General features: G+C 43.8%; 2 protein-coding genes across 2 annotated transcripts in view; both read right to left on the minus strand.

The window, feature by feature from the left end:
* The window catches only part of LOC141220372 (uncharacterized), a 796,264-nt gene that overhangs the window by 769,915 nt on the left and 1,835 nt on the right, over nucleotides 1-24,514 (minus strand). The gene's annotated exons all lie outside the window — the stretch shown is intronic.
* LOC141220375 (uncharacterized) overlaps nucleotides 9,330-24,514 on the minus strand; it is a 104,045-nt gene continuing 88,860 nt past the window's right edge. Inside the window, exons 9-14 of the mRNA XM_073666308.1 lie at nucleotides 14,655-14,804; nucleotides 14,346-14,525; nucleotides 14,141-14,264; nucleotides 13,960-14,057; nucleotides 13,678-13,768; nucleotides 9,330-11,601 (exon numbers count right to left, since the gene is read on the minus strand). Coding sequence (XP_073522409.1) covers nucleotides 9,995-11,601; nucleotides 13,678-13,768; nucleotides 13,960-14,057; nucleotides 14,141-14,264; nucleotides 14,346-14,525; nucleotides 14,655-14,804 — 2,250 coding nt within the window. The 3' untranslated portion in view covers nucleotides 9,330-9,994. The remainder of the gene's footprint in view (nucleotides 11,602-13,677; nucleotides 13,769-13,959; nucleotides 14,058-14,140; nucleotides 14,265-14,345; nucleotides 14,526-14,654; nucleotides 14,805-24,514) is intronic.

The raw sequence follows: 24,514 nt of genomic DNA on the forward strand, positions 1-24,514 counted from the left end.
GAGGAACTTTGACATAAAGAGGATTGACGCACAACTCGTGGGGACGGCAAGACTTGGACAGCAGCCCCTTGTCCTGCTGTCACCATAGTTACCCAGTGCCCAGTCAGCGACATGTAACGCCCCTGTCCATGCCTACTCGTCCAAGTGTCTGTGGTGAAATGCACCCTGTCACACACACAGTTTCTCAAAGAAGCGGTGATGTTGTGTGCGACATGCTGGTGGAGAGCAGGCACACCTTTCTTTGAGAAGTAGTGCCGACTGGGCATCTGGTACTGGGGCACTGCGACGGACATAAGGTCTCGAAAATCCTCTGTGTCCACCAGGCGGAAAGGCAGCATTTCTGTAGCCAAGAGCTTGCAGATGGTGAAATTCAACCTCTTAGCTTTCTCATGGCTAGGAAGAAATGGTCTTTTACTTGTCCACATCTGAGGGACCGAGGGCTGGCTATTGTGCTTAGACGGGGTTGATAAGGGTGTCCCCGGCAAACTGCCGGTCTGTGAGGAAGATGCAGGCGGACATGTTAGGTTGCCTTGATCCAAAGGTGGTGCTATCTATGTCGGACAGCGCTCAACACCAGCTGGTGTTACCACCTCCAAAGAAAATGATGACCTGCCAATCACGCTGGCTGTTGCGGGTAAAGAGGTGGCAGGTCTGCGCCCCAAAACAGGTGTGACTGCTGTCCCCCCAGTCACAGAGGATGAAGAGGCCGCGGATGCACAAGATATGACATACGGTGGTTGGCCCGGTCGGCTAGGCCGCATTGTAGCACACTGAGCTTCCCACTGCAACTTATGCTTCATGTCCATGTGCCGGTTCATGCATGAAGTACTCAAACTATGTATTTTTTGGCCTCTACTTAGCTTTTGCTGACAAATGTTACAGATAACACGAGTTGGGTCATCTTTATCGATCTGAAAAAATGCCCAGGCTATGCAAGGCTTAGCACCCATGCGACCTGAAGAGCCACCACGACTTGTGGTGAGAGGCAGAGTTGTGTTTGAGGATGCAGTGGTTGACGTGCTTCCAGTACTACGTCTCTGTCCAGGAAGGCGCAACCTGACCTCGTCGTCACTAGCATCTTCCTCCACCTCCTCTGCTGACCTCATCTCTTGGCTGACTGTGGGTTGACAGTAAGTGGGATCTCCAACCTCATCATCATCACCCTGTGCGTTATCACACCCGTCGTCCTCAGAGCCAACCTGTTCCTGCCCTGACAAAAAACTAAAGTTGTCGCTCCAATCAGGTATTTGAGTCTCATCATCGTCTTCCTCATTGTCTCCACCAACAGGAGTTACAGTTTGGGAATGAGGGTCTACATTATGGTCAGAACCTTCTGCGTCTGGTCCTGGATCCGACTCATAAAGATTCTGGGCATCAGTGCAGATCATTTCCTCGTCTGGATTCACAGAAGCGCTGGAGTCGATCTCTGATTCCCAGGCTATAGTATGAGTAAACAGCTCTGCAGACTCAACCATCTGTTCTACCTCATACTCAGACGGGCAGCTGGAGATCTGGGAGCTGTGAGGAAGCAAGTGCGATTGGGGTGACACCTTTGAGGACTGGAGTATTTGTGATGTTGAAGTTGATGTGGAGGAGAGCCCACTTAAAGGAGCACTTGATATCCGTTGAAGCACATGCTGTTTTTGTGCCTCATCTGGAATTTGTAGCGATTGGCGTGGCCGTAAGAAAGGGATCTTATCACATTGTCCGCTAAAAGAAGTAGACATTTTAGTTTGGCTGGAAGATGGTCTTTCTTCTGCAGATGTTACTGTTGCTTTAACATCTACCCCACGGACACAACCTTTTTTCCCCTTCCCAACACGCCTATTCCCCTTTCCACCAGCAGCAGGCCTTTTTCCACTCATTTTGGTGGTTAACTAATTCACAACTCTGGAGTTGTTTGCACAAAAAAACAATGGATGGGAACCGAGCAGAGCTGAGTGGCCAAACTGTGGTATTAGGCCAAAACTATTGGCTGGGTTAGATGCAGAAAAAAATTAAATTCAATTTGCAACCTGATGGAGGTCAGTATAGATGGACTAATAGAGAAAGTCCCACACACTGCTAGAAGGCCAAATATTTTTTCAGAGCTAGATGCAGAAAAAAAATATATTCAGTTTGCAACCTGATGGAGGTCAGTATAGATGGACTAATAGAGAAAGTCCCACACACTGCTAGAAGGCCAAATATTTTTTCAGAGGTAGATGCAGAAAAAAATTATTTTTAATTTGCAACCTGATGGAGGTCAGTATAGATGGACTAATAGAGAAAGTCCCACACACTGCTAGAAGGCCAAATATTTTTTCAGAGCTAGATGCAGACAAAAAATTATTTTCAGTTTGCAACCTGATGGAGGTCAGTATAGATGGACTAATAGAATGATGCTATGCCCAAAAGATTTTACTTCACTAGGTGCAGTAAAAAAATTGGTATTCTATACACAGGTGGTATATCTTGCAACACAGATAGGCTACTCCACTGACTAACACACTCTGCAAGAGGCCAAAAAGGATTAGCTTTGCTAGATTCAGCCAAATGCTGTGAAAAAAACTTGCACAGACCTGCCTGGCAAAAACTGATAGGAACTGATGTAACCTAGTCCTGAAAAGGACTGCAATTACAATTAGTCTTTACTCCCACAATCTATCTATTTAAGAGCACAGACCTGCCTGATAAAAGTCGTAGGAAATGCTGTAACCTAGTCCTTAAAAGGACTGCAATCACAACTATTCCCTACTCCCAAGCTATCTGTAGATTTGTGCGAAAATTGGCTTGAAATTAACAAGGTATAGCGCACACAGCAACAGCGGTGCCGTCTAACACGCAGCTGCAGCAGTGAGAAAATGGTGGCGACGGGGAAAATGGCTTGGTCTTATAGGGCAAGGACATGTGACATACACTGCCAATGACACATGCCCTTGCTTGTGTGAAAAAAGCACTTCGCTCCGTGTGTGCGCTGCTGATAGGCTGACCGATTGCACCTCCCCACTGTAAATGCGGGAAAGAGAAAAAAAAATGGAGATCTTCATTATTCCTGCAGAGATCCATCCCCTGCCCCTCCCCCCACCCGCTGTACACTCAAACTGCGTATTAACATTAATTTTCATCATTACTGAGAAAAAATCCAGTTATGATTTTGGTGCACGAACAGTTATCGAACAGCCGAATTTTTCTCAAATCGTTCGTGTTCGCCGAACGGCTCGAACACCGCCCAAAACAGCTCGAATTTGAGATTGGCGAACAGTTCGAGTAGAACAATGCTCATCTCTAATAATCAGTGCTAGGCAGGAGTTGGGCAGGCAGTGTACGTGGCATACTGAAGTTCATATAGCACAAAAGGGTTCATTGAATGTCTTGTCTGTTGCTGCTGTAATAATTTCAAATATCTGTAGACATAGACCCAGATATCAGGGGCCAGGAAATTTTTTTTTTATCTTAATCCTGGTTATTTGCTTTAAAAGTAATCCAGAGTACACCATTTTTGTGCTCCATTTGTTGTTAGCACTAGAGAATACAGCCAGATCTGTTCCATATTTGAGCAATAAAAATCCAGAAATTTGAACTGAACGTGGAAAATATTGGCCTCCTTTTACATTCTGTTGCAGTGTGCCAGTCAAGCTATTCACACTAGGTGTCTGTGAAGAATAGTATCAGTAAATTACTGGCCTGTTATTTACAACTGTGGTTCTCTGTCACATGTATCACATATAACTGTGTTCCAAAATCAGCCATTTCTAGTGAACGTGGAAAATATTGTCCTCCATTTAAAATGGGCAAGGTGAGTGGCAAGGGACGAGGAAGTGGACATGATGGTGATGGTGCATGCAGATGCCGAGGACGTGTCCGTGGACAAGCCTGACCTTCCTGTCCCAATTACTAGGGGACCGCAGCACAACACTATTGAACCCAGAGCAGTGTCAAAAGGTTGTTGGCAGGATAGCACCACCACCCTGTCTTCCACACGGTCAAGTGTCAGTAGCCGTGAATCTGGATCGCATATTCCTCACCCTGAACCTTCTTCCTCCCACCATGCCGAGTGCCCAGAGACAACTGATCCCACACTTGGACACTCAGAAGAGCTATTCACTTTTCCATTTGTAGATTCGGGCCTCTTGCCCGGCCAGCTTTAAGTGAGTCAAGAGGAGGAAGCGTGTAGCGGTGCAAAAATATTGTAGCAGCCACGGTCACACGATGGTTGGAAAAGTGCAATTACTATCGCAGGAGGTGGATGATGATGAGACGCAATTGCCAGAATGTCAGGAGGAGGACCAGGGTGTGGAAGTGGAAGAGAAGGTGGTGGATGATATAGTAACTGACCCAACCTGGCAGGGGGACATAGAGAGCGAGGACAGCAGCATACAGGGGGAGTGAGGCGTAGCACCACAACAGGCAGGAAGAAGCAGTGTGGTGGCCGCAAACCCAAGGCGGGAAAGTGTTCCTCGTAACGCCAACACAACGGAAGTTGCTAGTACAACTGTTAGGTCTTCCAGAGAGTGGTTATTTTTTTAAAGACTCTGCAGATAACCCCAAAAAGACCATTTGCACTACCTGCCAGGACACCATCAGCAGGGGTAGCAAAAGTAGCAGCCGGACCACCACCAGCATGATCAGACACATGGCAGCAAAGCATCCGACTAAGTGGGCCGAACCACAGGGTCTAGCAAGTGTCTGCGGGTGACACCACTGCTCCTTCCGCTGTTGTGCGCGCACACCAATCCCCTGTCCATGGCGAATGCCAAGATGCCTCCCGCCCTGCACCTGTCATTGCACACTCTCAACTAGCAAGCATGTCCACGTCCTTGTCCCAGCGCAGCATTCAGTTGTCCCTACCCCAGTCCTTAGAACGCAAGCGCAAATACGCAGCCAACGCCCCACAGGCCACACTACTAAATTCTCACATTTCGCGAATGCTTGCGCTCGAAATGTTGCCTTTTAGGCTCGTGGAGACGGAAGCTTTCTGCGACCTGATGGCGGCGGCCGTCCCTCGGTACTCGGTCCCCAGCCGCCACTATTTCTCCCGGTGTGCTGTCCCTACATTACACGAGCATTACCACAACATTAGCCGTGCCCTCAACAACGCAGTTACTGGGAAAGTCCACCTAACCACGGACACGTGCTTGTGGGCAGGACGGTACATCTCGCTGACGGCACACTGGGTTAATATAGTGGAAGCCGGGACCCAGTCGGACCTTGGGACGGAACACGTCCTCCTGACGCCAAGGACTGCGGGCCCTGGGTCAATCAGGGTTGCCCCCACATTCTACAGGTCCTGCACCTCCTCAGCCTCCATCTCCGAAATGACCACATCAGTCTCAAGCTGTAAGCACTGCCTCAGCCAAGCGGCAACAGGTTGTACTGAAGCTAATATACTTAGGTGACAAACCACACAATGCTGAAGAGTTGTGGACAGCTCTGAAAGAGCAAGCAGATCTGTGGCTGACACCACTGACCTTACAGCCAGGAATGGTCGTGTGTGACAATGGCCAGAACCTGGTGGTGGCTCTGAGGCTAGCTCACACATGTACCATGTCTGGCCCATGTGCTTAACCTCATGGTTCAGCGGTTTCTCAAAACCTACCCGGATCTGCTTGTCAAAGTGCACTGCATGTGTGCCCATTTTAGAAAGTCAGCTACAGCTTCCGCCGCCCTTGCCGTGCTTCAGCAGCGTTTGCAGCTTCCGGCTGACCGACTGATCTGCGATGTCCCCATGCGTTGAAACTCTACATTGGAGATGTTGGGAAGGATTTGTGAGCAGAAGAGGGAAGTTGTTGACTATCAGCATCAACAAGGCTGTCGGTATTCAGGTCAGACTCCACACATAACACCTGAGAAGTGGGCATGGATGTCAGACATCTGTACCATCCTCCAAAACTTTCAGGACTCCACCAACATGGTGAGCCGCGATGACGCCATAATTAGCATCACCATCCCGCTTCTGTCTTCTGAAACGCTCTCTGCTCACAATTAAAGAGGATGCATTGCAGGCGGAGCACGATGAGATGGAGCAAGGAACCATACAGGGTGATTCCACAGAGCCCAGTCTCATCTCATCCCAACGTGGAATGGGTGACAATGAGGAGTAACAGGAGATAGTAATACCGTCTATAGCGCAGGAAACTGTCATATCGTCTGTAAAGCGGGGATGGCCTGAGGACAGGGATGAGGAGGAGAGCATGGTCAGTCGTCCTATTGGTGATGACAAGGAAGTCTTGCCTCTTTGCAGTCTGGTACACATGGCTGAGTTTATGTTACTCTGCCTTTCCCGTGACCCTCGTGTTGTCTAAATTTTGGGTGACAGTCATTACTGGTTGGTGACACTTCTAGACCCACGCTACAAGGAAAACTTTCTGTCTCTTATTCCCACGCTGGACAGGGCTCATAAAATGGGGCAGTACCAGAATGCCCTTGTTGCGGAATTATTAAAAAAATTCCCATCTCAAAACACTGGCGGCAGAGGTCACGGTACGTTGGACAACCAAGGAGTACAGGCAAGAGAGACATAAATGCAATGCAGTAGAGGCAGGGGAACACTGTATAAGTTCTGGGACAGTTTTCTCAGACCCTCCCATCGCACAGGCCCTGAGGCGCGGGGTACCTTTACAAGGAGGGAAAAGTTTCGGAAGATGGTGAGGGAGTACCTTGCCGACCGTACAACGTCCTCCGTGATTCCTCTGTGCCTTATAATTATTGGGTATCCAAGCTGGACACGTCGAATGAACTGGCTCTCTACGCCTTGGAGGTCCTGGCGTGCCCTGCTGCTAGCGTTTTATCAGAGCGGGTTTTTAGTGCCGCCGGTGGAATTATAACTGATAGGCGCATCCGCCTGTCAACTGAAAATGCTGACAGGCTGACTCTTATAAAAATGAACAAGGGCTGGATTGGGCCAGACTTCTCAACACCTCCGAATGATAGCAGCGTAACAAACTCAAAAACAGTGTCTTTTTTTTTGGGAGGTTTAATTCTATTCCCATGCACCTCTGTCTTCACACCCAGACATTGGGTATCTCTAGGTGTCTTTAAATTGTTAGTGGGGTTTTTGCCAAATTTTGGCAGCCGTTGGACTCACGGCATACCCTATAACTGTATAGCAGACCCTCTTCTTTCTACTGGGAACATGGCATTACTGTGGCCCAGCTCTATGTGTTTTTAAATTGTTGACCTTCCCTGAGACCTTCCTCTATGTCTCTTCAAAGGGGTATAGGGTTGCGTCAAAATTTTTGGTAGCCCTTTGCTGTCACTGCATATGCAATAACAGTATAGGAGAGCAACTTGTTAATAAAGCATAGCCAGCTGATGGCTCTCTAACAATAGCGAGGAACGGCTGCTGGCCCTTTAAGAATAGTAAGGGCTGCCGGATGGCCCTATAAAAATAGGCTTTGTGACTTTGAGTCCCTCCTTCATTGTCTTCACACCCAGACATTGGGTATACGCTTCCTGATTTTGTCTATTTGCTCTTGTGTTCCTCCTTCTCCTCATCCTCCACCGCCATATCTACATCTCTTGTAAGGGGCATTGGAGTTCCACCAAATTTTTGGCAGCCGTTGCATTCACTGCATAGGCAACCAGTATGGGAGACCCACTTCCTAATAATGGGGATATTGCTTTAATGAGGCCCTCCGACCTCTACGTCTCCTGCAAGGGGCATTGGAGTTCTTCCAAATTTTTCGCAGCTGTTGTACTCACTGCATACCCTATAACTGTATAGCAGACCCTCTTCTTTGTACTGGGAACATGCTGTTACTGTGGCCCAGCTCTATATGTCTTTAAATTGTTAGTGGGGTTTTTGCCAAATTTTGGCAGCCGTTGGACTCACTGTATACCCTGTAACTGGATAGCAGACCCACTCCTTTCTAATGGGAACATGCCGTTACTGTGGCCCTGCTCTGTGTGTTTTTAAATTGTTAGTGGGGTTTTTCTCAATTTTTCACAGCCTTTGCAGTCACAGCATGGACATTTTCACTATAGGAGACCCGCTCCTTTATAATGGGAACATTTTTTGTTACTGAGACCCTCCTCTATGTCTCTTCAAGGGGGTATGGTTGCGTCAAAATTTTTGGCAGCCCTTGCAGTCATTGCATACGCAATAACAGTATAGGAGACCCTCTTGTTAATAAAGCATAGCCAGCTGATGTCTCTCCAACAATAGCGAGGAACGGCTACTGGCCCTTTAATAATAGTAAGGGGCGCCTGATGGCTCTATAAAAATAGGCTTTGTGACTTTCAGAGTACCTCCTTCATAAATGAAACAGGATGTCTGATGATGTGTCACACACCACTTGGCCAGATAAGGTTGTAAAATTTTAAAATGACATTTCACGGTGAATGTATTTGTCACTGTTGATAGCAATACAAAAGTGCAAAAACGCATCAAAAACGCTACGTATGAACATAGCTCAAGGTGTGGAGGAGCATTTTTGCTTTTGGTTATTTATTTTGCCTTATATACAATTTCCCAGGAAATTCCATTTTGGTTTCCTTTTTGTATGTTTCATTGTGAGTCCATAAAAGTAGCGTAATACTCGGACAACACTTCCAGGGGTCTTCCCCATTATGTTCCCATGACAATTGAGCACTGCTCCCATCGATTTTGGAATTTTTTAGGACCTCTGCAGATCGCCGGGAGGGGGGGGGGGGGTGTGTGTGGAGGGTGGTGCCGCCAGAAAAATGCTTGAGTTTCCCATAGACTTATATTGGGCTCGTTACTCGGACCGAGCACTCAAGCATTCCAATTTGCCCGACTCGAACAACGAGTACTCGAGCATTTTAGTGCTTACTCATCACTACTGATAACGTGCTGCATTCATCTTTCTTTCAACTTTTACTAAGTTTCCAGTGCCTTTGTAGCTCAAACATCAGCAATCCACCTACGTGTTTTACAGTAGGAATGGTGTTTCTTGTATCATAGGCCTGGTTGACCTCTCTCCAAATGTAAGGTTTATGGTTGTGGCCAAAAAGTTGTTGGTCTACCTGACCGTGGTTTGGTTTTTACAGAGCGCCTGATTTTTCATTTGTTAATCACAGTTTCAACGCTGCTGACTGGCATTATAAATTCCTTGGGTATCTTTTTGTATCCCTTTCTTGTGTTATACAATTCAACTACCTTTTCCCGTAGATCCATTGACAATTCTTTTGCTTTCCCCATGACTCACAATCCAGAAACAGCAGTGGCTGGATAAAAGATGCAAGAGTCAGTATGGATCCCAGAAACTCATTCAACTTTTATGCACACACACTGATTACAAGCAAACAGGTCACAGGTGAGGATGTTACCTTTAGTAGCCATTCAAACCCATTTGTGTCAAATTCTGTGCATGTTATCAGGCCAAAATCACCAGGGTATGTGAACTTTTGATCAGGGTCATTTGGATGTTTTTGGTTGTCATTATGATTTAAAAAGAGAAAACACAGTAGTTTGACAATAAATGGCTTCACCCACCAATAACCACGAGTGGAGAAAGTAAAAATTTGGCCTGGGTATGTAAACTTTTGAGCACAACTCTATCAGAAAGTTGGCATAACAAAATATTCCGCATCTGTATATTTACAAAAATAATGTTTGAAAGTACTGAAACTTTTTATCGTTAATTATATGTAGCAGTAAAAGGAAAATTCATTGTACAGTTTGAATTCAGGAGGTCAAACTCATTAAGAAATGGCTCAGTTCATAATGAAACCTGATAGATTTAAATGTTATGTAAAACAGTGTTACGTGATCTGAAAGGTCCTTGAGCTAGTCGGGTGAAAGGTTCTTCAGCAGCTCAGTCAGGACGTGCAGCCTCTGTACAGGTCCCGGTACCTTCCTCTCCTGCTCTGCACCAATCCATTAGATAAGTGTGGGGCTGGAGGAGAGAGCAGTTCTCTCACTGATCAGGAAGGACACTGTCTCCTTGTTCTCAGTCATAGGAAGCTACTTCCAGTCTATTGGACACACTCCCTTAGTAGCAAGATTTTTTCTTGCTAAAAGTGTGTATTTTCAAGTAAAACATTTTCCACATTAAGGATATAAAAAATGCTTCTCCCCTGTGTGACTTCTCTGGTGTATAACAAGATTCCATTTCCGGTTAAAACATTTCACACATTCTGAACAGGAAAAAGGCTTCTCCCCTGTGTGAGTTCTCTGGTGACTAAGAAGATTTGATTTCTTGTTAAAACATTTCCCACATTCTGAACAGGAAAAAGCCTTCTCCCCTGTGTAAGTCCTTTGATGTGTAACAAGAGATGATTTCTGGTTAAAACATTTCCCACATTTTGAACATGAAAAAAGCTCTCCTGTGTGAGTTCTCTGGTGACTAAGAAGATTTGATTTCGTATTAAAACATTTCCCACATTCTGAACAGGAAAAAGCCTTCTCCCCTGTATGAGTCCTTTGATGTGTAACAAGAGATGATTTCTTGTTAAAACATTTCCCACATTCTGAACAGGAAAAAGCCTTCTCCCCTGTGTGAGTCCTTTGATGTGTAACAAGAGATGATTTCTGGTTAAAACATTTCCCACATTCTGAACAGGAAAAAGCCTTCTCCCCTGTGTGAGTCCTTTGATGTGTAACAAGAGATGATTTCTGGTTAAAACATTTCCCACATTCTGAACATGAAAAAAGCTTCTCCCCTGTGTGAGTTCTCTGGTGTATAACAAGATTCCATTTCCGGTTAAAACATTTCCCACATTCTGAACAGGAAAAAGCCTTCTCCCCTGTGTGAGTCCTTTGATGTGTAACAAGAGATGATTTCTGGTTAAAACATTTCCCACATTCTGAACAGGAAAAAGCCTTCTCCCCTGTGTGAGTCCTTTGATGTGTAACAAGAGATGATTTCTGGTTAAAACATTTCCCACATTCTGAACAGGAAAAAGCCTTCTCCCCTGTGTGAGTCCTTTGATGTATAACAAGAGATGATTTATGGTTAAAACATTTCCCACATTCTGAACATGAAAAAAGCTTCTCCCCTGTGTGAGTTCTCTGGTGACTAAGAAGATTTGATTTCTGGTTAAAAAATTTCCCACATTCTGAACATGAAAAAGGCATCTTCCCTGTGTGAGTTCTTTGGTGTATAACAAGATTCCATTTCCGGTTAAAACATTTCCCACATTCTGAACAGGAAAAAGCCTTCTCCCTTGTGTGAGTTCTTTGATGTATAACAGCAGCTGATTTCTGGTTAAAACATTTCCCACATTCTGAACATGAAAAAGGCTTATCCCCTTTGTGAGTTCTCTGGTGACTAAGAAGACTTGATTTCTTGTTAAAACAGTTCATACATTTGGAACAAGAAAATCTATTCTTTGCTGTGTCAATTTCTTGATGTTTGAGAAAAAACTTTTTGACGGGAAAACTATTTCCATCTTCTGACTGTGAAAATGACTTTTTAGCTTTAGGAGCAGTTAGTTTTTTAATGCTTATTTTGTGACTTTGATTTTCCTTAGTAGTCGGTAATGAATCAGAAGACAGGATCTGTTTCAAAGGATCAGATGACACATCTTTGCTGTGAAGGGATGATGGTATATCTGGGGTAATGGAATTTCCTTCAATTGTATCCTGTGGGATCTCAAGTTCATCTGATTTTAAAATTGAAGATGTCGGCTGTCCCTCTGATCTCCTGGTACAGTCATCTGCTAAGTAAAAAAAAATATTATATTTGAATAAAATATTCTTGAAATTTATATTTTTGAACATTTCTATTTAAACTGTTGGTACAAATGGCAAGTTATGTAAAAATATTGAATTATTCACCAAGACAATGACTGTTCACAGTCTAATAGAAAACCTCATAGCATGAACTAGTAGAGCGTGGTGTTCAACTGTTTGTTCATTCTGCCTCCCAAATATGAAATATGCAAAAATGATACCAATAAAAATTTCTACTCATCTCACAAAAAATCAAGCTCCCACTCAGCTCCACCATCTGTCAATGGAAGAACAGAGGTTTCCACATCATTAGTGGCTCAAAGGCTCTTGAAAAGAAACATGGCTTCCATAAACTAATCCAGCAAAATCCGCTCTTCCAAAGTCAAATATGCTTCCTGCTTAACTCAAATGGAAAGCACCGCACCCTACTAAAGCTCATGCATAATGCCGGAAGCTGCCAGATACAGCCTTGTTCTCTGCTGGTTAAGTCCTCTGTGTTCAGCTCCCGCATTGAGTTTTTTCTTCTTAGTTTCTTCTCGTGATCCCGGTCGGTTTACTGACTACTATTGTGTCTTCTGATTTTGTATTTTCTCTGCCCTCCTGGTTCTGATCCGGCCACCTGACTATTCTTCTTGTCATCTCACACCACAGAACAGCAGGCAACACTGTAGCCCAAACCTAGGGGTCTATTTGTGCAAGAACAGATCCATGTAGAGGGGTTAAAGGGTGATGGGCAAAACTTTGACTATAGATAATAACACACCTAATGAAAAGATCAAAAAAAAAAAAGAGAGTAACTAGTGGTGAAACCTCTCTGGGGTAATTAGAGTATGTTTCTTGGTAGCTTCTGGCAATTTAAACTATAATAAGGGTCAATATTTTCTGTCAGATGAGTTTAAAAAAAATTATAGATTTAATGAGAACTTTTTATAATAGTGCAGAGCTGAGGTGTCTTAAATTTAGATCTCGGACATTTGGAAGAGACAATGGAGACCTTTTTTTTTTAAAGACTACAGGGGAGTTACAAACTCACATAAATGAGGCAGGCCGAACCCACCACAATCAAACTATCATAGAATGAACCTGTAAAAAACAAGACAGAATAAAAAAAACACGTTACATCCCCAACAAGAAGATATGTTTGGTAGGAGAACTCCAACACTAAATCCGAGTTGCACTTATTTATGGTGGACCATTGGAGCTACTATGAGTCCTGAGCAGAAGAGTAGATAAAGTATTAGTGCTCCCCATTTCAGGATAGATTGTATCTGAATTCTTTAGGATAGATATAGTTTATGACGTGGAGTGAATCCATGAAATCAAGGCTCACATCATGCCAACATATCGCCGGCAGACATGAAGAAATGTATATTACAGCCATCAGCCACGCACAGCTTAGAGATATATCAAGGCACAGGTGTAATGTTTTTTGTATACTTTATCGCAATTCCATTTGAAGTTATTTGGTTTAAAAAGAAATTGAAAAGTCAGGATAAAAGGGAAACTGCTGTTACTGTACAGAAATTCACACTTGGCCCTCACTGCACATTTAATGTTGTAGATCATAAAAGTGAGGTTTAGTCATAAAGACTGGACCTGGTCTTGTAGGGACCATATGAGTACATTCAGCGGCACAGAAGGGAGAGACGGTAGATTCATCTAATAAGATATCAGGGTTATAGGAAGCCAACAGCATCATTACCCTCCGCTTTCTCTCATAGGCTCATCATGATATTTGTCTACAAGTGATTTTATAACTTGTCAGCACTTTCTACAAACGCTGTTATTTGGATTGGTAGTTTACAGATCTGGGCAGGTAAGAGTCAGGATCTTCTAATTTCAGTTGGTAGGCGGATCTTCCAGGTCTTAAGTTCTATAGAAAAGGGGTTTCAATGTCCTAAGTGATTTGAACAGTTTTTGGTGAAGGAGAATGTTTTGGTATAGATGTAAAATGGTGATCACACGATTGTGATACAGCTGGACTACATGACCGTAAACCAGCCACAGCCGGTGACTGAGAAGAATCTGTGACTTCTCTGCATTTAGTGGTTACTACTCACCTGGGTAGTCATATGTAGGAATCTCCTCTTTACATCGCTCATCACCCTTCACATATGTCTCTGTAGTATTAATATGGGTCAGATCTTCACCCTGAAACAAATATTGTACAGACAGATGGAGAAGTCACATATATGATCAGCTCTAATCCTGCCACCTCGACCATTCTCATTACACAAGTATGAACCATATAATACTGGTGGATGAAGCAAGACTGAGCACAAGACCTTCACAGCCGTCTACACATCATAGGGGAGATCTCATGACACCTTCTCTCCATCTACCTGATGATCCTGAGGAACATTGGGATCTTCTTGTTTACAGTCCTGTGGAAGAAGAGGACGGGGACATCTCTCTGGTGTTGTCCTCTTACTGGATAGATCTGGAAAAAACACATACAGGGACTGAATTCATTCTTCACATAAAGATAATTATAGGCCGTGTGTATTCAGTCCTGTCTATTACCTGGTGATGTGAGGGGCTGGGGAACCTCCATCATGATGTCCTTGTACAGATCTCTGTGTCCTTCTAAATATTCCCACTCCTCCATGGAGAAATAGACGCAAACATCCTGACACCTTAGAGGAAACTGACACATACAATGATAGAGTTATCCCCCCGATCCCTTCATAGCTTTACTATAAAATGTCCCAGTTCCTAACAGTGTCACCTCTCCAGTCAGCAACTCAATCATCTTGTAGGTGAGATCTAGGATCTTCTGGTCATTGATGTCCTCATGTATCAGGTGGTGAGGTGGAAGCTCCGTGATTGGGCTCAGGGTTTTTCCCCATCCCTCAGACAAAGGGTCCTGATAGCGCTCACTAGAGGTCTTCTTCACTACTGTGTAATCCTGGTTATGGAGAGACACATTCATAAATCTCACTCCAGACATTTCCAGCGTCCTCACCTCTCCAGTTCTGTCCATCTGTTATTCCCATAGATAAGAATGATGTAATGTGACGTCACCAGAATCTCTCACCTCTCCAGTAAGCCGGAAGAGGATCTCTAGGGTGAGGTGTAATATCCTCTCCGCCATCTTGTCTCTGTCCATATCCATCCTTGATGGGTAAATCTGAAAAATTCTCTTATATAGAAGATCTTCACTGAGAGGATCCGAAATTGTAGAGACCTGAATGAGAAAATGAGCGGATGTAACGTCATAAAAATCCTGTGTAATAATAAAATTACTGGAGATAATATGGGAAACATTTGAGGAAATTTATGTTTACAGTATCTAATTTTCTTCTTTACATCTACTAATAAAACCTATATATTTAAGGCCACAGACAACAAGCAGTTTCTTCCTCGGAATCTGCAGGTGAATACCTTTCTCATAGACTCATCTTCCTTATTGCTAATTCTCATCTCATTTACCGACACTGGAATCGGTATTATCAATACTGCAGGAGATATTCATTACACGTGACATGAGGAATAGCTACTTCATGATGAGGACGAAATCTTCATCTTCTACTACGGCTCTATAAACGTATTTGGCCAGAGTCCGTCACTGACTACATCACCACCGGCCGTCTAGGTTTACCGTCTTCACCGGACTGTCATCTTCTATCACGTTAGATCTCAGGTCTGATTCACACATAGACTTTGAGGCTTTTATAAAAGCTTGTTTGTAAGAACACAAAGACAGGAGCTATTTGATACCAAAGTCTCCATGGACAGTGTTTTGTGGGGCTTATTTCTGGCCTTAGGCTTTCCTATATTACAAGAAAAACTCCATAAAAAAGCAGATATTAAAATGTTTCAAAAGAAAATTGGCTCTAACAATTCTTGTAATAAGAAAAAAAACATGCAAAAAGCACAAGACACATTTTGTTAATTTCTTTTAAAACAAATGTTTAACATGTTAAAAAGTAACTCTTTTGGGCACCAGAACATAAATGTACACCACAGGGATGGCACAGGTACGACTGCTACACCAACCCTGGCAGTCTAACCACTTGCTGCTGTCAAAAGCAAACATGGCATCTAAGAAGGTTTGACAAGAGTTCGGCTCAATGCCCCTCCTCCCCCCAAGTACTCGATAGTGTGGGGCAACCTAGTTACTACGATACTTAAATGGCCAATAATGGTGTTTGGGCCTGCAATGTACAAAAGTCTATTAGGCTGGGCCAGAGGCAACATCCAATAAGTTAGTTTTTAATGCTCCCCATACACAGACTAAAGTTGCATGAAAGCACTGATTTCAGGGGGTTTGGCCAACTATATAATGTATTTGGGGGCCTCCCGACAGATGATGTCAGGGCAGAGAAGGGTCTGGCATCCTGAATTTCAGAGGCTAATCCATTTATTTTTCCTGTAGATAATCCTCCGCTAGAGGAGTCTGGTGGTGACTCGCTCATACACATCACAGGAAAGCTGGAATATTTGTGTGTGTATGGGGGAGCTGGGAGAGACAGCCATCTGCCAAATGACTGTTCAGCCAACACTTATCTCATGTGTATGGGGCCGTTAGTATTACATGACAAGCAGTGATAATACACGGCACTACAGTAGTACAGTGCATCATCTGAGCAATCAGAGGCGTGTATGTTTTATGATCGCACTAAAGAGAGTTGTTTAACCCCTTAGTAATGGAGCAAATTTTGACCTTAATGACCAAGCCAAATTTTACAATTCTGACCAGTGTCACTTTATGAGGCAATATCTCTGGAAGGCTTCAACGGATCTTACTGTTTCGAAGATTGTTTTTAGCGACATATTGTACTTCACGATAGTGGTCAAATTTATTCGATATGGCTTACATTTATTTGTAGAAAAAAAAATGGAAATTTGGCGAAAATTTTGCAATTTTCAAACTTTTAATTCTTATGCCCTTAAATCAGAGAGAGTTATATCACGTGCTTCACAGGAACTGAAGCAACGTGGAAGGAAAAAATAACCATTTAACTTTTTTCACAAAAATTTTACTTCAGACCCAATTTTTTTTTTTTTTTTTACAAGGGTAACAATAGAAAATGGACCACAAAATGTGTTGTGCAATTTCTCCTCAGCATGCCGACATCCCATATGTGGGGGAAAACCACTGTTTAGGTGCACTGCAGGGCTTGGAAGGGAAGGAGCATTGTTTGAATTTTTGAAAGCAAAAATGGCTGGAAATAAGAGCGGACGCCATGTTGCGTTTGGAGAGCCTTTGATGTGCCTAAATAGTGGAAACCTTCCCCCCCATAAGTGCCCCCATTTTGGAAACTACACCCCTCAAGGAATGTATCTAGATAACAGTACAGACCAAAAGTTTGGACACACCTTCTCATTTAAAGATTTTTCTGTATTTTCATGACTATGAAAATTGTAAATTCACACTGAAGGCATCAAAACTATGAATTAACACATGTGGAATTATATACTTAACAAAAAAGTGTGAAACAACTGAAAATATGTCTTACATTCTAGGTTCTTCAAAGTAGCCACCTTTTGCTTTGATGACTGCTTTGCACACTCTTGGCATTCTCTTGATGAGCTTCAAGAGGTAGTCACCGGAAATGGTCTTCCAACAATCTTGAAGGAGTTCAAAGAGATGCTTAGCACTTGTTGGCCCTTTTGCCTTCACTCTGCGGTCCAGCCCACCTCGATTGGGTTCAGGTCTGGTGACTGTGGAGGCCAGGTCATCTGGCGTAGCACCCCATGACTCTCCTTCTTGGTCAAATAGCCATTACACTGTTTCCTAGCAGCTATTTTACCATGAAGGCCTGCTGCACAAAGTCTCCTCTTAACAGTTGTTGTAGAGATGTGTCTGCTGCTAGATCTCTGTGTGGCATTGACCTTGTCTGTAATCTGAGCTGCTGTTAACCTGCGATTTCTGAGGCTGGTGACTCGGATAAACTTATCCTCAGAAGCAGAGGTGACTCTCGGTCTTCCTTTCCTGGGGCGGTCCTCATGTGAGCCAGTTTCTTTGTAGCGCTTGATGGTTTTTGCAACTGCACTTGGGAACACTTTCAAAGCTTGCCCAATTTTTCGGACTGACTGACCTTCATTTCTTAAAGTAATGATGGCCACTCGTTTTTCTTTACTTAGAATTTGTATTATGGCAAGAAAAAAGCAGCTAACAGTCTATTCAGTAGGACTATCAGCGGTGTGTCCACCTGACTTCTGCACAACACAACTGATGATCCCAACCCCATTTATAAGGCAAGAAATCCCACTTATTAAACCAGACAGGGCACACCTGTGAAGTGAAAACCATTTCCGGTGACTACCTCTTGAAGCTCATCAAGAGAATGCCAAGAGTGTGCAAAGCAGTCATCAAAGCAAAAGGTGGCTACTTTGAAGAACCTAAAATATAAGACATTTTCAGTTGTTTCACACTTTTTTGTTAAGCATATAATTCCACATGTGGTAATTCATAGTTTTGATGCCTTCAGTGTGAATGTACAATTTTCAAAGTCATGAAAATACAGAAAAATCTTTAAATGAGAAGGTGTGTCCAAACTGTTGGTCTGTACTGTATGTGGTGAACACACTGAACCCCCAGGTGCTTCATAGAAGTTTAGAAAGTAGAGCAGGTAAAATAAAAAAATATATTTTTTCTACAAAAATGTAATTGTAGCCCCAAATTTTTTGTTTTCACAAAGATAACAGGAGAAATTGAAGCCCAAAATTTGTTGTTCAATCTCCCCTGAGTACGCTGATACCCCCTATATATAGAGGAAAACTATTGTTTGGGAGCATGGCAGGGCTCAGAAAGGAAGGAGTGACGTTTTGGAACGCAGACTTTAATGGAATAGTCTGCGGGTGTCATTTCGCGTTTGGAGATCCCCTGATGTGCCTAAACAGTGGAAACGCCCAACAAGTAACCCCATTTTGGAAACTACAACCCTCAAAGATTTTATCCAGGGGTATAGTGAGCATTTTGAACCCACAGGTATTACACAGAAATTGATAACATTAGGTCGTCATATAGAAAATTGTAATTTTTCTCACGAAAATATTGTTTTAGCCCCAAATCTGTAATTTTCACGATGGATAATAGGTGAAAATGGATCCCATAATTTGTTATGTAATTTATTCCGAATGCGATGATACTGCATATGTGGTCAAAAACTTCAGTTTGTGCACATGTCAGGGCTAGGAAAGGAAAGAGTGCTATTTGTCTGGAATAAATTGTGAATGCCATGTAGCATTTGGAGAACCCCTGACATGCAAAAATAGCAGAAACCCCCTGACGTGACCCCATATTTGAAACTTCACTGCCTAAGGAATTCATCTAGGGGTGTAGTGAGTATTTTGAACTCATAGGTGCCTCACAGAATTTTATAACACTGAAACATGGAAATATGAAATTTTAGTGGTAAAAATGTAATTATTGTATTTGCTACAAATTTTCAGGTACTCAAGGATTAATAGGTGAAACTGGACCCCATAATTTATTGCACAATTACTTCTGAACGCGGTGATGCCCCATATGTCATCAGAAATTACTTTTAGGCCACACGTCAAGGCTGAGAAGGAAGGAGCGCTATTTGGCTTTTGGAGCACAAATTTTGCTAGAATACCATATTTTTCAGACTATAAGACGCACCGGACCATAAGACGCACCTAGGTTTTAGAGGAGGGAAATAAAAATAAAAAATTAAGCAAAAAATGTGGTCATGATGCACTGTTATGGGGGAGGGGGGGTCTGCTGCTGATACTGGTATTGGGGTAACGTCCCCCAATTCTGTTAAGTAGTCATCTTATAGCTAGATCTCACAGGCCCTGGGGTCATCACATGATCTCAATGTACCATGGTAACCATCGGGACCCACAATTCTCATCACGGGGGTCCGATGGTTACAAAAGGGGTCTTGTGACCCCCTTGTAACAACTTAAATACTGCTGTCACGATTGAATATTTAAGGATTAAAACTGTCTTAGGCTGATACTACAGGGTGTCAGAAGCACAAACAGCTGATATCAGCGGGAATTGCCACCTCCAGGCGGCAATATTCACTTATTCCCTATTGCAGTTTTAAAACGGCCCCTTAACGACAGTCGTTTTAATGAATAACGACGGTCGTTAAGGGGATAAAAAAAAAGTTTAAACGTGAAAAAAATATCAGTTTTAGCAACAAGAAATATCCATCATTATAGGGAAAACAGATTCACTGCTCAATGTTAGTTAAGTCACATCCATAACAACTTTATTATACTATTATATTATCCTATACACATCGACGTACATAGAAATCACAGGTTCCACAGCAATAGCTCCCAGGTTCTTCAGCTTCCAACCTCAAAAGGGGAAAATTTTTATTATAATAATAATAATAATAATAATAATAATGATAATAAAATGGAACACTTAAACAACAGAATATAACGCCAAGTAAATCAAACTTCTGCGAAATCAAACTGTCCCCTTAGGAAGCAACACTGATTGACAATCAATTTCACATGCTGTTGTGGAAATGGAATAGACAATAGATGGAAATTATTAGCAATTATCAAGACCCATTCAATAAAGGAGTGGTTCTGCAGGTGGGGACCACAGACCACATCTCAGTACCAATGCTTTCTGGCTGATGTTTTGGTCACTTTTGAATGTTGGTTGTGCTTTCACACTCGTGGTAGCATGAGATGGACTCAACAAACTCCTGATGAGGTTGCGGATGGTCTCCTGTGGGATCTCCTCCCAGACCTGGACTAAAGCACCCGCCAACTCCTGGACAGTTGTGGATGGAGCGAGACATGATGTCTCAGATGTGCTCAATCGGATTCAGGTCTGGGGAACGGGCGGGCCAGTCCATAGCGTTAATGCCTTCATTTTGCAGGAACTGCTGACACACTCCAGCCACATGAGGTCTGGCATTGTCCTGCATCAGGAGGAACCCAGGGCCAACCGCACCAGCATATGGTCTCACAAGGGGTCTGAGGATCTCATCTCGGTACCTAATGGCAGTTAGGCTACCTCTGTCGAGCACATGGAGGGCTGTGAAGCCATCCAACGAAATGCCACCCCACACCATTACTGATCCACTGCCAAACCGGTTATGCTGAAGGATGTTGCAGGTAGCAGATCACTCTCCACGACGTCTCCAGACTCTGTCACGTCTGTCACATGTGCTCAGTGGGAACCTGCTTTCATTTGTGAGGAGCACAGGGCGCCAGTGGCGACTTTGCCAATCCTGGTGTTCTGTGGCACATGCAAAGCATCCTGCACGGTGTTGGGCTGGCTGTGAGCACAACCCCCATCTGTGGACGTCGGGCCCTCATACCACCCTCATGGAGTTGGTTTCTAACCGTTTGTGCAGACACATGCACATTTGTGGCCAGCTGGAGGTCATTTTGCAGGGCTCTGGCAGTGTTCTTCCTGTTCCTCCTTGCACAAAGGAGGTAACAGTCCTGCTGCTGGGTTGTTGCCCTCCTATGGCTCCCTCCACATCTCCTGGTATCTGCTCCATGCTCTGGACACTGTGCTGACAGACACAGCTACCCTTCTTGCCACAGCTCGCACTGATGTGCCATCCTGGATGAACTACACTACCTGAGCAACTTCTGTGGGTTGTACTGTAGACACCGCCTCATGCTACTGTATCTCTAGGGGTGAGAGCAATGGCAAAATGAAAAAGTGACCAAAACAACAGCCAAAAAGGATGAGAACAGAGAAATGGTCTGTGGTCACCACCTGCAGAACCGCTCCTTTATAGGGGGTATGTTGCTAATTGCCTATCATTTCTACCAGTTGTCTGTTCCATTTGCACAACAGCAGGAGAAATTGATTCACAATCAGTGTTGCTTCATAACTGGACAGGTAGATTTCACAGAAGTGTTATTGACTTGAAGTTACATTGTGCTGTTAAAGTGTTCCCTTTATTTTTTTGAGCAGCGTATTATGGGAAGGCCCATCATCACTTGTGGGGATCATACGGGTTGAGATGAGTCGCTAAGGTCCCTCAGACCTACTCTCAGCTCCCAGTTGATTTGTGAGGACCTCACGGGCTGAGGTGTATCGGTAAAACTCCTCACTAGTAATGTGAAAGTCCATTCGATGAGGGCCACATACTCCTTTCTAAGTCACTGAATCTTCAGTTGTCCATAGGAGAACTTGTGTCCCAGTTTGGCAACACTGTGGCTTCCGCTCTAGTATAGACAATTGTTTGCTTATGATAAGGAATCCTTCCTTAACTTAATCTACTGTCCACTCAGGGCAAAGTTCTATACCATCTAAGTTGGCCTCCTGACCTGAGTTAAGGACCTTATCCGGCTCTTTGTCTCCACTATGCTCCCTGCCTGAAATCCAGATACACACTGCCATTATATCTTTGCTTTCCTTTAGAACATACTATTTGAGGTCTCCCTCCTGGCACACAACACCATATCAATTCAAGTCTGCAACCAGATGGACTGAATGTCTGTATTTCTCACTTACTTATCCCTATCTGACTCATCACCAGGATATTGTTCTCCTGTGTGCTCATACAGCTCAGAATGAGGGCTCCCACACAGTATGATGCCCCCACAATTACTGATATATATATATATATATATATAAAAAAAAAAAAACAGAAGCAACAACACACATTACTCAACCAACCCCTTTCCTGAGTTGTGCAGCTCTGGTCTGTGCAGTGTGAGTACTGAGGCTCCCTACTACAGGTGTGATGTAGTGACTCCATTGTGCCGGCAGTGCACGGAGTCTCAGACTCACAGGCGAAGGATGAATGGTGGATCGGGGAGATTTCAACTCCCTGATTTACTATTCTATTCAATAGTATCCCCATCATTGGAATGTGGATATCACTGAAATTGTGATGATGGGCAAGGAGAGCTTGCTCGGTGCTGAGCCGTCTCAATTCATGGGCACCATAGCATGCCACTATGGATGATACGACCTTGCTAACTATTGTATGGTAAATATCTCATAGGTAATGGGTTCATTAGTATCTGCACCAAGAATGGGGCTCGGTGAGTATTTATTCATTAGCCGTGGGGTAGTCGGTGGGGTGGATGGTACCATGTTGTGTGTGTAGGGGGCAATACTGTGGGAAAACCCCTCTAAAATGAAATCTTAAACCTTTTTTACATATATGCTTTGAAAACTGGACTAACAAGATTATTATATACATACATACATACATACAGAGGTTGGCACCTTAAGGGATGATAATGCGCCCCCGCTCACTGCTGGCTATACCTCAGAAGCCATAGTTAACTGTGATATATATCAAAAAATACACTGATACATTAAATAGAACCAGATATATCTCAAGGTATAAAAGAAAGGGTATGGACTCATCAGAGAATGTTTCAATAATCCGCCTCAATGTGTTTCCCCACCAGCTTCATCAGGAGGCTTGATACAGGGATGATAATTCATGATGTTCAGTATAGTGTGCCTAATAGCCAGGTGTCCATGTATAAATATCCCACTTCATCCAAAACCCCTCCCCAGACTAGGAGGCCCATTCCCATTCCTGGAGGTGAATAGTCACAGAATATATAGAATGGAGTCTGTCTACAATAATGTACTGCGCTTGAGCTACTTCTCTTGAGCTAGAGGTCAGATAATGTCCATCCCCTAGTGTGCATGTCCGGAAGTGACGCGCTTTACACTGAAACGCAAGATAAACTGATTACCACTGCGCCAATCGTACCCGTGAATGCGCATGCCAGTAGTTACATGTTCCACGCCGGAGAGCATAATGGCCTATATGTGTCCGGACCATCACCCTTGTCAGTGGATAAAATAACATACGGTTAGAGGGTTTGTGCTTGTCTGTGCGATACATCCGGTCAACTGATTACAGGGGCATAATGGGGGCATTACACTGTGTGGGGGGCATCATACATCCGGCATAAGGGGCATAATGGGGGCATTACACCGTGTGGGGGCATCATACATACTGCATAAGGGGCATAATGGGGGCATTACACTGTGGGGGCATCATACATACTGCATAAGGTGCATAATGGGGGCATTACACTGTGGGGGCATCATACATACTGCATAAGGTGCATAATGGGGGCATTACACTGTATGGGGGCATCATACATACTGCATAAGGGGCATAATGGGGGCATTACACTGTGGGGGCATCATACATACTGCATAAGGTGCATAATGGGGGCATCATACATACTGCATAAGGTGCATAATGGGGGCATTACACTGTGTGGGGCATCATACATCCTGCATAAGGGGCATAATGGGGGCATTACACTGTGTGGGGGCATCATACATCCTGCATAAGGGGCATAATGGGGCATTACACTGTGTGTGGGCATCATACATACTGCATAAGGGGCATAATGGGGGCATTACACTGTGTGTGGGCATCATACATACTGCAAAAGGGGCATAATGGGGGCATTACACTGTGTGGGGGGCATCATACATACTGCATAAGGGGCAAAATGGGAGCATTACACTGTGTGGGGGGCATCATACATACTGCATAAGGGGCAAAATGGGAGCATTACACTGTGTGGGGGGCATCATACATACTGCATAAGGGGCAAAATGGGGGCATTACACTGTGTGGGGGCATCATACATCCTGCATAAGGGGCATAATGGGAGCATTACACTGTGTGGGGGCATCATAAATCCTGCATAAGGGGCATAATGGGGGCATTACACTGTGTGTGGGCATCATACATCCTTCATAAGGGGCATAATGGGGGCATTACACTGTGTGTCGCCATCATATATACTGCATAAGGGGCATAATGGGGGCATTACACTGTGTGGGGGCATCATACATACTGCATAAGGTGCATAATGGGGGCATTACACTGTATGGGGGCATCATACATACTGCATAAGGGGCATAATGGGGGCATTACACTGTGGGGGCATCATACATACTGCATAAGGTGCATAATGGGGGCATCATACATACTG

The sequence above is a fragment of the Phyllobates terribilis genome, unplaced genomic scaffold (assembly GCF_046119375.1).
Source record: "Phyllobates terribilis strain yellow unplaced genomic scaffold, ASM4611937v1 Scaffold_285__1_contigs__length_2463970, whole genome shotgun sequence".
Classification (NCBI taxonomy): Eukaryota; Metazoa; Chordata; class Amphibia; order Anura; family Dendrobatidae; genus Phyllobates; species Phyllobates terribilis.